The sequence below is a fragment of the Apium graveolens genome, chromosome 2 (genome assembly GCF_009905375.1).
Source record: "Apium graveolens cultivar Ventura chromosome 2, ASM990537v1, whole genome shotgun sequence".
In the NCBI taxonomy this organism is placed as follows: Eukaryota; Viridiplantae; Streptophyta; class Magnoliopsida; order Apiales; family Apiaceae; genus Apium; species Apium graveolens.
Genome location: NC_133648.1, coordinates 318,394,374 through 318,414,550, shown reverse-complemented (window position 1 = coordinate 318,414,550; position 20,177 = coordinate 318,394,374). Strand labels below are relative to the sequence as shown.

Sequence of the window (20,177 nt, the reverse complement as noted above, 5' to 3'; positions counted from 1 at the left end):
CCTTGTTCCCCATGGGCAGCCACAAAAGGCCTCTGTCTAAATTATAAAACGGTGCATGATATTTAATTAGAATATCATAAATTACAAATATGCAGCAAGTCAAACACCTTCAGAGAATATTATGATATTCTACAAAGATGTCTAGGAATAATTTACAAACAGCAATGTCAATAAAACTAACTAATCAAATTTTGAGTTAAAGTAAATGAAGTGCTTAGCTTATTGTTGACCATCATGCTGTGATTAATTAGAAATAATCTATCCTTTAGCACCCAATCCTCGGGATTTGGGTAGTCTGGATGCAACTAAAGGATTAACTATGCCTTGAGAATCTCTTCCCAGGCCTGTGCCCTCAACAAACCCCATCTTGGCCATCAATTTAGAACCAAATCCCTTGGTATGCTTCTCAAAAGCTGCAAACTGTTGGGACTCATTTCCGTGCATTTTATTTCTTGTTTTAGGCCCCTTTGCACCTGAGCCACTTGAGCTTGACTTCTTTGGAAGTTGGGTCCTTTTAACAGAACTTGCAAAACTTGGCTCAGGTGGCTCAGGAGCATTAGCCCCAAGCCCAAGTGATTTAGGTCGCTGAACCACTTCTATGACTTCTGCCCGGCCCTGGTGATCCTTTCCAAGACCTTCCCCCTCTACATATCCCATTTTTGCCATCATCTTTGACCCAAAGCCCGTAGTGTGCAACTCAAAGGCACCATAGCTGGAAGAAACATCTTTCTTGTCATGACAACTGCTTTCTGTCTCTGTTGTATTAAGTGTTCTGATCTCTGATTCAGTATGCATAACACCACTTGAGACGAAAGACATGGGCTGTGCAGCATAAGAACGCTTGTCCTCGCTCTTATTCTTTCTTTTTACTTCTTTAGTGCCATAACGATCAGCTGAGCTCTTAAATGACTTGTTTGGAGCAGAGCCCTGACCAAACCCTTTTGATCCCCTTTTAGCTATCTTTCTATCTCCCTTGGTTGATGTAACATCATTAATTGCAAAATCAGCATCATCGTTGCCGGCACCAATCAGCTAGACATCGGAAACAACCCACCACCATAAGGTGAGTAAGGAACAAAAGAGAATGAACAAAGCCAATAGTTTGCTAGAGTTACCTTCTCAAGGCGAACTTTACCACTTGAAGATGGCATACATGTGCGCTCTGTTCGAATTACAGTAACAAATCTGAATATCAACAAACAATACAAAATTTAAGTTGTTTTGACAATCACAGGGTCCAAATAACTAAATAAACAGCATTTGAGAAACATCAGGGTAATGATATTAGCACAAAATCAAATATGGTATTGGCTTTGATTTGTATTTTTTGTTCACTCTCTTCACCTGCCAACTACAGAAACATATGGGAGGAGTTCACAGAGAAAATCGAACAAATGCTACTATTGCATCCTATGCAACAATTTTTGGTAATCAACAGAAGCACATTCTATAATTTTACAATTTGGTCTTCACCTCGACTTGTGAAAATCGCCTATTTTTATTCACCTGTTTTTTACTTCACTAATTTTTATTAGAAGGGATCTTACACTGGAACCACCGACTCAGTTTACAAATTACCTCTTCTTCCCTGAACCTTGACACCCACTGTGCAAGCAATATATTGCTGCCAACCTGCGGACCTGAATTTATATAAAAAAGATAGAGTAATTATGAATATTTTGAATTCAAGAAACCAATTTTTGAAGATTGTCAACAACTGGAAGATAACTTTTCTGCATAGACATAATTATGAGTTTATGAAAAACAAGCTTCAACAAACTGCATATGTAATTTAGAAAAAAAGAAGTGCACATGTAGCAGATCAGATAAAATCAAGAAGAATGAATAAAGAAGCAAGAAAGAGAATAGGGAGCTTAAAAAAAGTTTGTTTTCTCAACAATTGCATTTGAAGCATGGATGATCATATCATGTGTAAGGGCACCATCGTAAGCATGACTAGATAACTAACAGGAGATAGATAGTCGATGATCAAATCATGTGTAGGGACAATTATTTGCTATTATACATATATTTCACATGTCCACTACTGCTAATTATATATCAGCAAATCAGAGGTGACTGATAGGAGTAATAGACATGTGAAATATATGTATACACCGCAGACACACATAAACCATAAAATTTGTTATATAGATTTTAATGGCAAATAAGCAACCACAAAATTTGTTATATTCATTGTAAAGGAAAATAAGCAACCAATTGACCAGACAATGGTAAAACGTATAAAAATCACCAAGACAAGAAATTAATGTTTCAAGTAAGGTTCAAAAATAGTGAAACACAAAACAAACAAAGAAGTAGCAAGTAGCACCATAGTGAGACAAGGTGACCCCTCACCTGGGAACAATCACGGGAGTGCATAGGTTGAAATGATAAAATATCACCTCCGTCCAAAACCATCTGCTGTAATTTCTACAGTTCGGAAGAAAGAGTCTCATTATCATTGATGAATTTACCGAGAATTTCACATACATTTGTGTTAAACCTAAATCTTAACGAGACTTTCTTGTTTGGATTCAGGTTAAATATCATTTAAAGATGAGAATGGTTATTTTCAATAGTTTTAATCAACTACAAAAAAAATTAAACAAACTTATTCACCACAGGTGAAGAAACTGATAAATTTATGTGGCAAAAGGTAAATCATTAAAGTTAAGTAAAATCTATACTTTCTCCGTCCCTAATTAAATAGCAAAATTCAGTCAAATTGACCAAATTTTGACCGTAATTTTACCACTATATATATAAACAGTTCAATATTTTTAACACTAGCAATATACACGAAATATAGGTTCATATTCATAAAAAATTATCACTTATTTACTCTGATATAGAAATCGGCCGATTTTTAAAAAATTGCCGATAAATCGCTCAAAAATCGGTCAAAAATATTTGTCCGATTTGACCGATTTCCGATAAATCGCCGATTAAACATCCAATTTTTAAAAATCGTCCGATAAATCGTAAATCGGTACCTCAACCGAATAGTTTCGATTTCCGAAATCTGTAATACTGCTTATTTATTAGAAAATATAAGAAAAATTTATGGTCAAAGTTTGGTTTATTTGACCAAGTTTTTGTCTGAAAGGACATTTAAATAGGAAAGGAGGAAGTACCGTTACTATATTATTTACTAATGTAGTCTACGTATATAAAGGTTATCAATAGTATGATACAGTGGCCTCTTCCTTAGATATGGCATGATAAGCTCCGTTGTTGACGACATGGAGATACAAATTAAATTTAAACTGTTCTTTACATTTAAAACAAAATGATTAAGCTTGTAGTTCATTTTGTTTTTGGGATTGATTACTGTGTACTAGTTATGAAGTGCAACCCTGTTTGTATGACTACGGAGCTACCATATTTCTCAATGTAATTAACCATTTCAAACGTTTCAAAACTCCAAATCAAAAGTTAGATCTGGATATTCGCATGATTGTGAAGTTGAACAAATATGTCCGCAATTAATTAAAAAATCAGACTTGATGCTTACCAAATTAATTTCCTCGAGATCAACACCACGACGAATCATTCTCTCCCAACGCTTATTAGCAATTGTTTCTTTACGAAGTTTCTTTTTTTCACCTGAAATGGCATTCTAAAGGCATAAATAATGAGATCAATATATGCTTGTGATGATTTGAGCGTAAATATTGATGCATAATGCAACTTGATTCTGCAATACCCCAGCAAAATACCATTTCACTTTAAGAAAATTAAAAAAAAATTAAGTCAATAGAGATTAACTTATACATTAAAAAAGTTCTCCCTTCAACTCTGTATAAACTTAGGTGAGAACTTTTATAGGCTAATAGCCCCATGCCCCCATCTACAGTGTAGTAGCTACATTAATTGGGTAATCTGGATTACTTGCTGAGTTTGTTATTAAGGATCTAGCCCTGAGATCATCAGAAATAGAGAAGAAAATTCATGGAGGTATAGGTGAAGAACTTAACCTTCTAGCCACTAAGGTAGAACGCCATCAAGTCCATGGATCATGTTATATAACCCTACCAAATCAAACTTTTAATAATTACCTGGGAATTTCCTGAAATGTTTGCCCTTCTGAGCATCAGAAGGCCAAGATTGTGGAAACCTCAAACCATGCTTCTTTTTCCCAGAACTTGTTCTGTAATCCTTTACAAACATTAGGTCATCCAAGGCAGATGACCAAGTAAATTCACCTTTTCCAGGGGTACCAAGTTTTGAACGATGTCTGTTTCCTGATTGAGGTTTCTTCAAGCCATACTCCCTCGAAGCATCTTGAAGATCAATCCCGCCTAACTTCTGCAGAGTATCAATATAATTACCACCAGAGACACCATCATCATTGACCTTACGCATTTTCCCTACCAAAAGATCAGCATTTACAACTTTATCACTCCCCCCAATACCCTCAAAGTAATCTTCTGCAACATCTTCATCAATACTTGAATCGCTATCTGACGAGCCATCACTTTCAGATGATCCACATGACTCCTCTGATTCAGAAGACTCCATACTTTCCCCATAGGACAGCTCATTATCATCCTCCTCACTTTCACCACATGAGATATCTTGGGTGTACAATTTCATGCCTCCAATAGACAAATAACCAGAATTTTTCTCCGGAGATGGCATTTTAGCCAGCAGGTCATCACCCTCACTTGGTTCATTGACATAAGCAATATCAGTTTCCATTTCCTCTTCAAAGGATGGTGAATCCAGACAAGAATCTTCTTGCTGTTCGGGATTTGAAGAAAGTAAAGGAACAATTGGAGGTGTCTCTAATTCTTCAGAGAATCCCAATCCTCTATGCGAGGTATCTGACCCTATCCCTTCACTGTACTCGTAAGTGTACTTCACGCTTTGTGGTTCCTTGAGTAATCCCAATTCCCTATGCGAGGTATCTGACCCTATCCCTGCACTGTACTCGTAAGTGTACTTCACGCTTTGTGGTTCCTTGAGTGATTTTTCGTCAACATAAGCAAATATCTGAGTATTTCCAGAATCAACTAGCACAATAGGATCGGACAAATCCATGTTTTTATCTCCATCATTACAGACGTCTACATGTGTACCCCCCTACAGTTAAATCAGTGTAAATCAGATCATGTAGCGCTTCTTTTTTATTTTTATATATAATATACTTCCTTTTCAATCTATACGAAGAATATAACCAACATTTACTTCCAATCGAAGACAGTCTAAGAATTTGAGTCATGTTCGAATTCATAGTATCACAAAATCTTTCTATAGAGTGCTATACTGCAGGTATTGTATCAATTATTATTACTCCTGGCATTGTATATTTAATTATTTATAGCAAAAAATATCAGCTGCTCTTGCTCATAATAAATATTATTACATCTTTATTCACAAGCTAGTCCTCGAATAGATTAGATCAATTAAACAAAGCAGTCAGTACCAAGTTCAGTAATATAAAAAATGATTAGATTATATATATATTTAGTCAAGACATATTAATTTTACTATTCTTTTGGCCAAACACTAAGCTTACAAATCCTACATCCATTCAGAGCAACTAATGCAAACCAACTTTTATAATCCAGGACTATCACTCGCAAATACTCTAAAACTTATATGATTAAAGCTTAAACAAATAATAAAAGGGGCAGACCAATCACATGACAATTAACAATTTGCAGACTGATTACAAAGATAAAAACTAAAAAATCACACGTGAGCATAATCTCCCAACAAAATTTGTTCACAAGTACCAAATTGTGCAGAATCTAAGTAATAACTTACTACTCCTTTGAACATCAGTATTCTCTCTCTCTCTCTCTCTCTCTGTCTCTCTCTCACACATATTATTTGTACAATCAAGTTGATGAAATTTTCTTTAAATTTGTCAAAAAAGAATGAGCTAGAGGAAAGAACATGAGTGAGAACAAATATAGAATGTTCTGATTATGACTTCATTGCCAACTACTAACTAAATTTTTTAAGTTAAAACATGTTAATCATGTTTCAAGTCTTGGTCTTCCCAAAAACTATAACTTATACAATGTATTAATATCAACTTCTATTTTACTTAAAATTTAATGTAATGAGAAACAGCAGATAACATCACGTTCTTACAAATAAACATTTATGATTCACCAACGATTCACTACTTAACAGTCATCATACTCAAACACATAACAAGAATACTTCGCCAAACCTCACAATCTACCGTAGGATAAACATAACCGAACACACTCCCTTTCTTCGCATTCTGCGATACCACTTTCGTACCCGAACCCGACGCAACCGCAGCTTTCTGTTTACCTCCAGAATTTACAGATCTCGATGCTGAACTCGTCGCATTTCCTTTCCCCTGACTTCCACTCTTACCTAAAATATCACAACATATCACATACTCAAATCCCTAATTAAAAATGAAAACAACAAAAAAACACAAATTGTTTTAGTGTGTCTTAATTCGTTTAAAATTACTTGCACTATTACCTAAATATCATCACATACTCAAATCGCAAATTAAAAATCAAAGTCCCAAAGAAATACAAAAATAAAATGAAACAAAAAAAAACACAAAGGATTGATTTACTGTGTGTAACTTAGATCAACATTACTTGCACTATTAACTAAAATATCATCACATATTCAAATCGCTAATAAAAAATCAAAATAACAGAAATATACAAAACTTAATAAAACGAAAAATGAAAAACACAAACAGATTAATTTAGTGTGTGTGAATTAGGTTCCAATTACTTACACTATTACCAAAAATAACATCACATACTCAAATCTCTAATTAAAAACAAAAAACAAAATGAAACGAAACAAAACAAAAATGAAAAACACACACAGATTGATTTAGTGTGTGCGAATTAGGTCCAATTACTTACACTATCACCTAAAATATCATCACATACTCAAATCGCTAATTTAAAACAAAAAACAAAACAAAACAAAAAAATGAAAAACACACACAGATCGATGTAGTGTGTGTTAATTAGGTTACAATTATAGCACTATTACCTAATAACTCATCACATACTCAAATCGCTAATTAAAAACACACAGAGATTGATTTAGTGTGTATGTGTGAATTAGCCTAAAATAACATCACATACTCAAATCGATAAATAAAAATGAAAAATACAGAAAATTAACAGAAAAATACAAAAAAATATATTAAAAAACACGCAGAGATCGATTTAGTGTGTGTGAATTAGATTACCTTTAGGAGGAGAGGTCCAATCGGATAAGATGCCGCCTTGAACGAATAAAGCTGACGTGTTTTTCCGGTTCGATTTGTTGATTCGTCGTTTTCCTCCGGCCATTTTTTGGTCGGACAATTTGTTCCGGTGATCGGAGAGATGAGGGATGTGATTGTGTGTAAATGTAATGCAGTGTTTGCGTGCACCACACTTGTTTTGTGGAGAGGCGAAAAATGGGATCAGGTATATTCGGATTCTATTGGGCTGGGTTATTTAGTGGGCTGTGTTACGGGGAAACAAATAACATTTTTTCCGTCAAAATGGTGGTCGATTTTACGATTTAGGATACACATTTGTCAATTACGTATTTTATTTTGTACTAACTTAGATCGTGTCGGGTTTCTGATAATATTTAAAAAATTTATTTATCTCATCATATTCTAATTTTTAAAGTTTTTTTGTAAAATTATAAAATTATAATAAAAATAATAGAATATTTTTTGTAGAATAAGTAGACTCTGGTCTAGTGGTTTAACAATTTAGTAGTTTAGCGGATATATAACACTATTTATTTAATTTTTAATAATAGGATACGATGTTGTCGTAGTTTAGTAGGATAAGTAGACTATATCTAGTATTTTAACAAATAGTAATTTAGCGGATATATAATACTATTTATTTATTTTCTTTAATAACCAAAATTAGGGGATAACTATTGAACCAAATTATACCTCATTGTGATTATTATAATATAGTATAAATTAGATACGCATTTGTTAAATGGGTATTCAAATTTATTTATTTTTATTTTTTGTTTGTTAAGCATTTGATAGTTCGATATCTCAAAAGTAATATTCAAATTGAAAATGAGTATCCTTTGTAATTTTTTGACTTACCCGATTCAGAAATTCGTATTCTCGTTATCCAAAATGCGTAATTGAATGGGTATTTTCAAACATATGTTTCCAAAATTGGTATTTTAATGAATTTCACCCAAAAAATTGGTATTTTTCATCTTCACCCTATTTTGGGTTGAGTGGATGTAGGATGACCGGGGATTGGGTAGAGATGGGCTTATGCCAATCAAAATCCATCATAATCACTGTTTAATTAAAATTAGTGTGATACGCGGTATTCCTTTTTAATATTAGATGACTTTTATAATTTGTTACCCTCCCATAATTTTTCCCGCCTTTTTCCCTTTCTTCCTCATATATTCCTCCCTTCATATTCCCCGAATCTTTTTCTGATGATCTCACCCTTTCTCTTCCCTACCTCTCCCAATACTAGACATAGTAATTACTGTTAATTTTGATTCTCTTTTCTTAAAATCAAGCATCGACCTTTATGAACTCGAATGATATCACATCTTTCTCAATTGTGATGGAGTGATTAAAGATGTTTAAAAAATTGCATTTTAAAATTTGGATGATAAGAATCAATAATCGGAGTTAGTGATTTTCAGTCAAAATTGTGGTTATTGCATAGTGACGATGGTGATAATGGTGAGATACGAGGTACCGGTGTAATGGCTATTTATAAAATAAAAAATGATGTTTTACAGCATTTTTTAGTGATTTATGTAAGATAAATTAGTGATTTCATCGTTTGTAATATATAATAGATGATGTCAAAAGAATGTCAAAGAATTATGCCTCAGAAGAATGTCAAAGATTACTGGAGGTAATAATATCATCAACATCAGGCAAGAGCAGAATATCAAAGAATGGAAGATTTCTGAATATAAAAGCTAGTTCTTTGTCAAGTTACAGGATAGGGATGTTAGCTAGATATCCTAAGCCAGATTTGCTGAAATTAATAGAGGCTCTAGCTGACACCCCCATCCTAGAAGAATTGGAAATACTTGTGCAAATTAAGAACATAATTGAGAAAGAATCAGACAGCTCAGTCTTTACTTAATTATTGTAAACTGTCCAATGTACAAGTGTTGTATCAACTTTTGTATCATTTTATTTTCATTCTTTAACTTGGGGTTAGTCTTGTTAACAGGCATGAATTTGTGATAAGCAATCTTCTCACAAATTGGGGGAGATTGTTGTGCAAGACATGTCTGTATCATAACAAGACTAAGTCATACTGATAACCCTAAGATTAGTTGTATTATATCCTTAATTTGTAATTCATACTTGTAACACTTAATGTCTGTAAAATGTAAACGGAGCAGACTGGAGCATTTTTCTCTAAACAGTGTCAAGCCTAAGAATTCTATCTAGAAGAAGATCAAGAAGATCATGCCTCGGAAGAATTATGAAGAAGCTTGGAGTTGAATAAATCTGTTTGGTGTAAAACATTCTAAGTCAAGATCTCTACAAGTCACAGAATTAGTGTTATAGAGAAATCATTCGAGAACTCCAGAATGACTTATCGAGAAGTCATTTAAACTCCAGAGAGTACCGACGGATGAGTAACATCTACCCGACGGATGAGCAATATCTACTCGACGGATGAGGACTGTCTACTCGACGGATAAACCATCACTACTCGACGGATAAGCAACATCCACCGGGTGTAGAGAACTCAGGAATTGTCTGTCGAGAACTCAGAGATATCGACAAGTATACATTCATTAGAGAACTCTGAGTTATCGATAAGCCAAAGTCCATTAGAGAACTCTGAGTTATCGATAAACCAAAATTCACTAGAGAATTCAGAGTTGTCGATAAGTCTAGGCAACAATGAAGTTTCAGAGATATCGACAAGCCAGCATGCCTATCGAGATGTCGAGTTCTCTACAGCTTAACTGGAGATCTCGAAGTGAAGAAATTTCTCTAAGTACAGAATTGCAGAACAGTTCAATATCCAAGGTTGCAAATCAACAAACAATTCACACAGCTGGATTGACAAGTCTACAAAAAGCAGCTTGAGAGATGTGCAAGATCAACGACAAAGATTAACTGATAGAGAAGATTAAAGTAATCACGGGATGCTAAAGATATGCTAAGCCAGAAATGGAAGATTTGATTTTCTATAAATAGAAATGACAACTGAAAGTTTAGAAAAGCTAATAGCATGTTTATTATCCACTGTGTAAACCAGCAGTTAACTGAGTTATAAAGTTAACACTGGTCCTCTAGTTAAGTTAAGAAGAACAATCAGATTAGAAAAATTGTGTGTTCTCTCTCAAGAAAGAAGCTAAGTTCTAAAACAAGAACTTAGAGATTTGTAGCAAAACACTGCTTGATTTTTAATATAAAATTAAGTGAATTTTGAAGATCTTTGTTTTACATATTTGCACAGCTATTTATGTTTAACATCCATTCTACTAAATCATTAACAACAACCAACTGCTAAAGCCTAAGTCGATCGAAAATCAAACATTTAAGCCAAAACACATTCCCCCCATGTGTTGTATTCATACCTAACAAGTGGTATCAGAGCAAAATCTGAATGTAAACATATTAGATCTTGGAAAAATGAATACACAGAAAATCAGTAGTATCAAGATTCTTCCCTTTGATAAGGTCAATTACACTTTATGGAAAAAGAAAATGTTGCTGTTTATAAGAATGGCCAATCATCTTTACATTGGTATCCTCAAGAATGGGCCCTTCACTCCTGTAGTTAGAGTTGAGGAAACCACAGATGGAGATATGGTTATTCCATCTCATTATGCTCCCAGGGATCCTTCTGAGTATACTGAACCTGAAAGAGAGATAGACAGTGCTTTGCAACTCATACTAATTGAGTCACTTGACAATGTAATGTATAATAACATTGTCAACTGCGACACTGCTAAACAGATATGGGAAAAGATTGAAATACTTTGTGAAGGAACTGAGGAGGTTAGGTCAAATCAAAGAAGGATATTGATTTCTCAGTATGAGGGTTTTATGGCTAAACCAAAGGAGGGTATTACCGATGTGTTCGAAAGGTTTAATAAGCTGATAAATGACTTGCAGCTTCATGATAAATTTTATGATGTTGAAGAAGTGAATTTGAAGTTCTTGTTCACTCTCCCTGACCATTTGGAATAAAAGATCTATGCAATCAGAGAAGGAAGGGATCTGAGTAGAATCACACTGGAAGTGCTCTATGGGGTTCTGAAAACTTATGAACTTGAAATAATTCAAAAGAAGTCATTAATGGCTGGTCAAGGATATGTAATGGATGGCTCAAGTGCACTGATTGTGAATGATGGCCAGACTTCTAATGATGAGCAAAGATCCCCAACTCCAACAATTTCTACAAGTGAGAAAAGAGTCAATGACACTGAAGAGCAAGTCATACTGGAATTGGATGAAGAAGATGAGTTCTACACTTTTGATGAGCTTGATGAGCTAGACAAATCAATGGCTTACTTGGCTAAAAAATTCTCTAATATTAGAGTAAAAAAACCAAGATTTTTCAAGAGCAAAGGACAGTTCTTCAACAAAGACAGCAGCTGGAAAGGAAAAGGGAAGTACACTCCTGATAGCAAAACTGGCTACAAAACTGGATCTGTTGATAGATCAAAAATAAGATGCTTTAACTGTAATGAGTTGGGCCATTTTTCTACAGAATGTAGGAAACCTAAGAAAGCAAAGAAAGACAAAGCCTATCTTGAATTGGAAGCAAAGTATGATGCTCTTCTAAAGAAGCAACAAGGGAAAGCTTATATTGCTGAGGGCAAGTGCTGGGATGATTCAGATAATGATGAAGATGAAGAAGTTGGAAACTATGCACCCATGGCCTTGGAGCAAGGAGACTCTTCATCATCTAAATCACAGGTACCAACTCTCACCATAATTGATTTAAATGTGAGTCAATATAAGGAAACTGTTGAAAAGATGAGCACAGAAATGTTCCACATTCATACAAGCATGGTTGCTGCAAATGAGGAAGTTAGCAAATTGAAAAAGATCAATGAAAAACTTGAGAGTGAAAAACAAGAGGTTGAACTGTTGCTGGTTGAGCTTGATGCTGCTAAACAAGAAATTGCATACTTAAAGAATAAATTAAAGTGTGCAATTAAAATTGAAGCAGTGTTGAGAGAAAGGCTGGAGAAGAATGAAGTGAAGCTGAAATCCTTCAAAAATGCTTCTGAGTTGATTGGACAATATCATGAAAAGAACAAGCCTTGTGCAAACATTGCCATTGGTCTTGACTATGAGGGTTTGAACAGCAAAAAGAAGTCTGTCAGTGACAAAGGAAAATCAACTGAAGCTGAGAATGTTCCAATAATGTTGAAGAAAGTTAAATCACCTTTGTTCAAGGCATGTGAGGTGAACTTCAGTGAAGAAGAGTTGATCATCAAACAAGTGATAGCTGATGAGGAAAAGCAAAAGAAAAATAATGAGACAACTCAGTCTTCCATCCCTGTTGAAACACCAAAAGCCAATCAAGAAACTAAGGAGCTTGTGAAGGAGATTAAAGCTGAAGAGGTCAAAAAGAAAAAGAAGAATAGAAATGGAAAGATTGGGATAAAAAAAAAGCAATAATTTTGCTTATGTTGCAGATGCTCCTAGAAAGAGGTGTGAGAAATATGGATCAATGAATCACCTAACTCATCTTTGTAAAAAGGTTGTTAGCAATCCACCTGAAGGAGTCTGCAAGTACAATGAAGCTAATGCTAATGATCCTTATTCATTCTGTGACAAGTTTGACTGCATTCCCTGCAACATGAAAGTGATGAAGAGTTGCCACAAATTGAGAATTGATCTCATAGAATCAAAAATTAATTTTATATCTAAAAGGGAAAATGCTCAACAGTCTATGAATTCCATTTTATCTCAAAATTCTCGTTCTACTTCTGCAAAATCAGTTAACAAGAAGAAAGTACCTAACACAGCTTGGGTAGCTAAACACACTTAATCCTCATTGTGTGCAGGGCAAAGGAAAGAAGGTCATATGGATCATTGATAGTGGATGCTCCAGGCATATGACAGGTGATAAGGCCCTGCTATCACAATTTGGGAGATGGCTGGCCCTTTGGTAACCTTTGGAGACAACAACAAAGGATTCACAATGGGATATGGCAGGATTGTTTCTGAAAATGTTATCATTGAAGATGTAGCACTAGTTGCTGGATTAGAAGTAAATCTCCTAAGTGTTAGTCAATTTGCAGACATATGCTTTCAAGTTGTTTTCAACAAAGAAGATTGTGCTTTATTATCAAAAAAACTGGTGAAATTGCTCTTAAGGGAGTAAGAAATGGAAGCTTGTTTGTTGCAGACTTAAACTCAACAAATAAGGATGGAATGTGTTGTTTCTACACCAAGGCATCAGAAGAGCAAAGCAAATTGTGGCATAAAAAACTATCTCACTTGAATTTCAAAGCAATCAACACCCTAGTCAAGAAGGAACTTTTGAGAGACATGCCCAATCTGGAATTTGCTCAACTGGAAGTTTGTGAAGCTTGTCAGAAAGGAAAAATGAAAAGATCAAGTCACAAGTCAAAATCTGTGAATTCTATAAGTGCACCTCTACAACTTATTCACATGGACTTGTTTGGGCCAGTAAATGTCTTGTCTATTTCAAGGAACAAATATGCCCTTGTCATGGTTGATGATTTCTCAAGATACACTTGGGTTGAGTTCATGTACTCTAAAGATGAAACTCCAAACATCATAATTGAGCACATCAAGAAAATTGATAATCAAGCTGAAGGAAAAGTTAGTGTGAAAAGATTGAGAAGTGATAATGGAACAGAATTCAGAAACTCAACATTAAGTGAATTCTGCAAAAGCAAAGGCATTGTTCAAGAATTTTCAGCATCTAGAACACCTCAACAGAATGGAGTAGTTGAGAGGAAAAATAGAACATTGGTTGAAGCTACTAGAACTTTGCTACAAGATGCTCAGTTGCCAACTAGTTTTTGGGAAGAGGCTGTTAATACTGCATGCTACACTCAAAACAGATATCTCATCAACAAAGCTCATGGCAAATCACCCTACTCAATCATGTCTAACAGGAAGCCTACAGTGAAGCATCTACATGTGTTTGGAAGCAAGTGTTATATTCTAAAAGACAACTCTGAATATGTATTTGACTCTAAAGTTTTTGAAGCAATTTTTCTGGGATATTCATTAGAAAGAACAGCCTATAAAGTTTATGTGATTGATCAAAAGAAAATTATGGAAAGCACAGATGTGACTTTTGATGATGACAAGTGTCCAGGCTTGGAATGCCTTGATGTAAATGATGTGGAAGTCCTTGCATTTGGAAATCTAACCATTGATAGTGATTCTGATGAGGAAGATGAAGTTGTGACACAATAAGTAACAAATGAAGAGATCTCTGAACAAAATCATGGAAATGAAAGCTCTCTTCAGACACCTGAATTTGATGGCACAAACTCAGGGGGAGAAGGAGAGAATTGAAATGACAGTCATGGTAATACTGAAGAAAATGATGAAGGCACTAGTCAACAGATACACACCAGAAAGTGGGATAGGAGTCATACAGTAGAAGCTATTATTGGTGATCCCTCAGCTGGTGTGAGAACTAGAAGTGCAACTGCTACTGAATGCCTACATGCATGTTTTATGTCTCAAGTAGAGCCCAAGAAAACTGAAGAAGCCCTATTGGATCCTGACTGGATATGTGCCATGCAGGAGGAGCTGGATCAGTTTGAGAGAAACAAAGTTTGGAAATTAGTCCCTGCACCAAAGAACAGAAGCATAATTGGAACTAAGTGGGTGTACAGGAACAAAATGGATGAAAATGGAATTGTTACTAGAAACAAAGCAAGGCTGGTTGCTAAAGGCTACTCACAAGAAGAGGGAATTGACTATGATGAGACTTTTGCTCCTGTTGCAAGACTAGAAGCAATAAGAATTTTTATGGTATTTGCTGCACACTCAAATTTTAAGGTGTATCAAATGGATGTCAAGAGTGCTTTTCTTAATGGTGAACTAGAAGAAGAAGTTTATGTGCAACAATCACCTGGCTTTGAAGATCCAGAATTCCCTAACTTTGTTTACAAATTACTCAAGGCTCTATATGGACTGAAACAGGCACCTAGAGCCTGGTATGACACACTGTCAGAATTTCTACTCAAACATGGTTTTACCAGAGGTACTATTGATATGACTCTCTTCTACAAGAAGCATGATGAAGATATGATCCTAGTTCAAATCTATGTGGATGATATCATCTTTGGATCTACAAATGAAAAGCTTTGTTAAAGATTCTCTAGGCTAATGCAGAGTGAGTATGAAATGAGCATGATGGGAGAATTGAGTTACTTCCTTGGCCTTCAAGTTAGTCAAAGAAGTGATGGTATATTCATCAGCCAAACCAAATATGTGAATGACTTATTGAAGAAATTTGGTATGGTGGATAGCTCACCTGCATCTACACCAATGTCTACTGCAACCAAGTTGGATGAAGACAAGAAAGGCAAGAGTGTGGATATTTCAAGCTACAGAGGAATGATTGGATCATTGCTGTATTTGACTGCTAGTAGACCAGACATCATGTTTGCTACGTGTCTATGTGCCAAATTTCAAGTCAATCCAAAGGAATCACACTTGATGGCTGTCAAAAGGATTTTCAGATACTTAAAGGGAACTCCAAACTTGGGACTATGGTATCCTAAGGGAACTGGTTTTGAAGCTGTTGGATACACAGATGCAGATTTTGCTGGATGCAGGGTTGATAGGAAAAGTACTAGTGGAAGCTGTCAATTTCTTGGTCAAAGACTTGTGTTCTGGTTTAGTAAGAAACAGCAATCTGTGTCAACTTCCACAGCTGAGGCTGAATATATAGTTGTTGGAAGTTGTTGTGCTCAAGTGCTTTGGATTAGAAATCAGCTAATGGACTATGGTCTAGTGTTACACAAAATTCCTATTATTTGTGACAATACTAGTGCCATATCTATAGTAGTTAATCTAGTTAATCATTCTAGAACAAAGCACATTGATGGTAGGTACCCATTTATCAGGGAACATGCTGTAAATGGTACCATTGAGCTCATTTTTGTTCCAACAGAAAAATAATTAGCTGACATTTTTACTAAACCTTTGGATGAAGCAACCTTCACTAGACTTGTGAGTGAAATTGGAATGCTCAATTCTTCATCCTAAGGCAAGAACTCAACTAATATTTTGCAGCAGATTAATCTCTAATAAATCAACCTAGTTTGATTTAATTGGAAATTAACTGAAATATGAATTATAAATATTTCAGAATCTCTGTATATTTATTTTTCTTTAAAAACTCAAAAAAAATTAACTTAGAATATTTCAAATTCTAAGTAAACTGCTTAGTTGTTAATTTACATCTTTAATGTGTAAAATTAACACAAGGCAGAAAAATAGCACTCAAAAGTATAGAGAATTGAGTTCTCGATAAGTCAGAATGACTTATCGACAAGTCATTTTAGAGTTCTCGAGTGAGTCCTCGATAAGTCTATTTACAGACTTCTCGAATGACTTCTCGATAAGCTCTATTATGACTTATCGATAAGACCATGTAGAGATCTCTAATAGTGTTAACTCACAGAGTTCACGACAAGAATATTTTGAGACTTATCAATAACTCAGAACTAAAATAATTTGATTCAGTGAATTATTTTAGACTTTTGGAAAAGTTATTCTGATTTCAATTTGATTCAATTCAAATAAATTAGAATTACTTCAGTCCTTTTTGGACAAACTGGGCATTTATCAGAGTTCTCGATAAGTCACTTGACTTCTCGAATGTACCGTTTTCATATTCAAAATTACTTCTCGATAAGTTTAATATCAAATGTTTATTTGACCTCTCGATAAGTATTTTAATTTCTCTATAAATACCCAGATTTCTCCATTAATATTAACTTGGAATTTCTCAAAACTCTAAGTAAACTGAATATTTATTACGTCATATCTTCAGTATGTGAACTTAATAAATAACAGATCAAAAGAAGCAAAAAGTATGAAAAACTGAACAAATTTAATTCATAAATTATGTTCATAAAAATACTTTTGACATACTTAGTCTCTAATTTTCTCTGACTTATTGACACATTTACATGCTTATATGATTTCTTGCTTACGTGGAAATATGTTAGTCTAATGTTAGCAGACTAGTACATTATTTGTGTTGTTTTGCGTATGCTGATAGTGATAATCATATCTGATTACTTGCTGATAGGGAGAGTTACTTTTTGTGTAGGAAGTACACGCTTATTTGCATGGGGAATAGTTATTTTTAAAATAAACTAATATTCTTGAGTACTTGCATGGGGAATAGTCACTAGTCATTTCTAGTGTCTAGTAGGCTTATGTGATTATTACTCCTATTATCCGGGAAACTCAAGAGTCTCTTAGTTTCTATCTTTACTCCCTCTATAAATTAAAACGCTTCACTCTTTATCACTCATCACTCTCCTACTCTCAACAAAAATATCAAATTTCAAACTCACCTTCTGTTCATCTCTCTTTCTCTCATTCAAATGGATGCCCCAGTCTTCTACAGACTTGTTAATGAAACTTATCTACCCGTTCATCATTTGGATGATGATTTGGTGTATTTTGATCCTTTCGGACTTCGTTTCCGCATCAAGGGGTAGTTTACAGCCCCTTTGATGTTCCACTTGAGGTCTTTTACGGACTCTCGTGGGATGATCAAATTGACATTCTTTTCTTTGAGATGGAAGCCTCATTCGAGCAGGAGAGGCGTGCAAGGGAGGCTGAGCAGCAACGCCTTGCTGCTTTGGAGTTGCAGGAGAGGATCATCTCTATTGCACACTCCATGTCCAGGGCTTACCAGCGCAGGGCAAGGAGGTTGGAGGCTGAGAAGAAGAAGTCTAAATTAGAGTAGTTAGGATTAGGATTTACTTTATGTAATCTGCATCTTAATGTACTCTATGTTTAATATCAATGAAATTATCTTCTTCTTTATCAATTTGTTTTTGTTGCTTGATTGTTTATGTCATGATTGCCTTGTGTTTATAAATTAATTGATTATCAGTTTTCCTGTCATAATGCTTGCAACTGCATGTCTCAATGGTTATGCCTAGTCAATACAGATAAATATGTTCAATGCATTATAGGTTCAACACAATCCACTCAGACAATAATAGGAGATTCAAGTTTCAATCAACAGGTATTTGTGTTAAACTGCAGCTAAAACATTTCAAAACCAAACTGCGGTTTACCCAGACACAGCAACACAAACACAAACTAGAACTTTCAGACAAGAATCAGAACTTTCATTAAATATGGAACAACAGCAGCAACACAAACACAAACTCAAACACAATCCCACTCAGGTGACTCTCAAAAGCCACCTGTTTTATAAAAGGACAACAATGTCTTGATGACCTTCAGATTGATTCAGTTGTTTGAGAAAAGAATCCACCAAACATGAAAGTTTATCAGTTTACAGAATATTTCATGAATGTTTCTCATGCACCTTCATGTGCAAAATAGTCTTAACAGACTGATAGGTTTGAGGGTAGTACTCCTGAGGGGGAGCTATCTAAATCCTCTCCAATTCAATTGGAGGTTCCTTAAGAAGGAACAACTCCCCTCATAACTCTAGCAGAAGCTGTCTCAGCAGTCAAAGCTAGAAGAACAATTTCCTATGACAATGTCATAAAAAGGGCAATCTTATCACATTTATGTGACAGTGCTCTGCAAGGTGCACAAAGGTTTGAGGCTGGTGTACATGACAGTAACCCAGTCAAATCCTCTCCAATTCCAATGGAGGTTCTCACTACAAGTGGAGGACAACACACTGTCACAACCACAGAGCAATCTGTGAGTCAAACTGTGACCCCAGTCATAGATGCTTATGCACTCATTCTTCTGGTGAAATGAGTATGATTAGCCCTATATGGTTTTCCTCTAATCATATGATCACAGATTACCTCCTCTCAGCCACCTCTTATTTCTGTAGGTCAAACAACATTTGAGCCTTTCATGTGAGAATAAGAGAAAAGATTGAATGAAAAACAAAGAATAAGAGAGGCAGGATCCTTCCTAGCAAAAGGAGAGGTAGATGAATGTATGGATTTAGTAATCCTTGTGAGGGAACTCTGACTCTCAAAAGTCACGAGTCTAGTGCAGTGAGATTTGGTGTAACCACTTATTCAAAAGAACAGAGAGCTTAGGACTTTTATCACTAACAGATTTTTCTGCAGATCTAAGTGAAACTTCTATTGTTTAAAACTTATCACCATGAATCTTAATGAAGCTTGAAGCTGCAGATAGTGTTCCAAATGGACAATAACAACAGCTTGAACAATGTGCATTTAGCTAGATTTTACTTCCTGGAGATAATGTCAAAAAGGGGGAGAATATATCTAAATACCAAAACAGCTAATGGACGTTGAATAAATCTAAATGGATGTTGAATAAATCTAAATGCAACTCAACAAAAGAAGACCTGATGGGAAGACTGGTTTTGGTTTCTGCATTTAGTTAAAGTTTTGACATCATCAATCAGAACTTGTGCATAATTTCATAATGAACAAGTTGGGGGAGATCGTAATATATAACAGATGATGTCAAAGAATTATGCCTCCGAAGAATGTCAAAGATTACTGGAGGTAATAATATCATCAACATCAGGCAAGAGCAGAATATTAAAGGATTGAAGATTTCTGAATATAAAAGATGGTTCTTTGTCAAGTTACAGGATATGGATGTTAGCTAGATTTTCTAAGCCAGATTTGCTGAAACTAATAGAGGCTCTAGCTGACACCCCCATCCTAGAAGAATTGGAAATACTTGTGCAAATTAAGAACATAATTGAGAAAGAATCAGACAACTCAGTCTTTACTTAATTATTGTAAATTGTCCAATATACAAGTGTTGTATCAGCTTTTGTATCATTTTATTTTCATTCTTTAACTTGGGGTTAGTCTTATTAACAGGCATGAATTTGTGATATACAATCTTCTCATAAATTGAGGGAGATTGTTGTGCAAGACATGCCTGTATCATAACAAGACTAAGTCATACTGACAACCCTAAGATTAGTTGTATTGTAACCTTAATCTGTAATTCATACTTGTAATACTTAATGTCTGTAAAATGTAAATGGAGCAGA

At 34.9% G+C, this 20,177-nt stretch overlaps 1 protein-coding gene across 2 annotated transcripts; it reads right to left on the bottom strand.

Moving 5' to 3' along the window:
- Nucleotides 1-37: 37 nt before the first annotated feature.
- Nucleotides 38-7,444, bottom strand: LOC141708938 (uncharacterized). 2 transcript variants are annotated; one of them, XM_074512789.1, is made up of 8 exons: nucleotides 7,217-7,444; nucleotides 6,203-6,363; nucleotides 4,062-5,088; nucleotides 3,518-3,609; nucleotides 2,359-2,433; nucleotides 1,579-1,640; nucleotides 1,116-1,185; nucleotides 38-1,032 (listed from the first exon to the last, which is right to left on the bottom strand). In XM_074512789.1, the coding sequence occupies exons 1-8, from the start codon at nucleotides 7,317-7,319 to the stop codon at nucleotides 259-261; spliced, it is 2,364 nt and encodes a 787-aa protein (XP_074368890.1). In that variant the 5' UTR covers nucleotides 7,320-7,444; the 3' UTR covers nucleotides 38-258. The 2 variants fall into 2 exon arrangements, with proteins under 2 accessions (XP_074368890.1, XP_074368889.1); XM_074512788.1 differs by having other exon boundaries at nucleotides 6,191-6,363; nucleotides 7,217-7,443.
- Nucleotides 7,445-20,177: the final 12,733 nt, after the last annotated feature.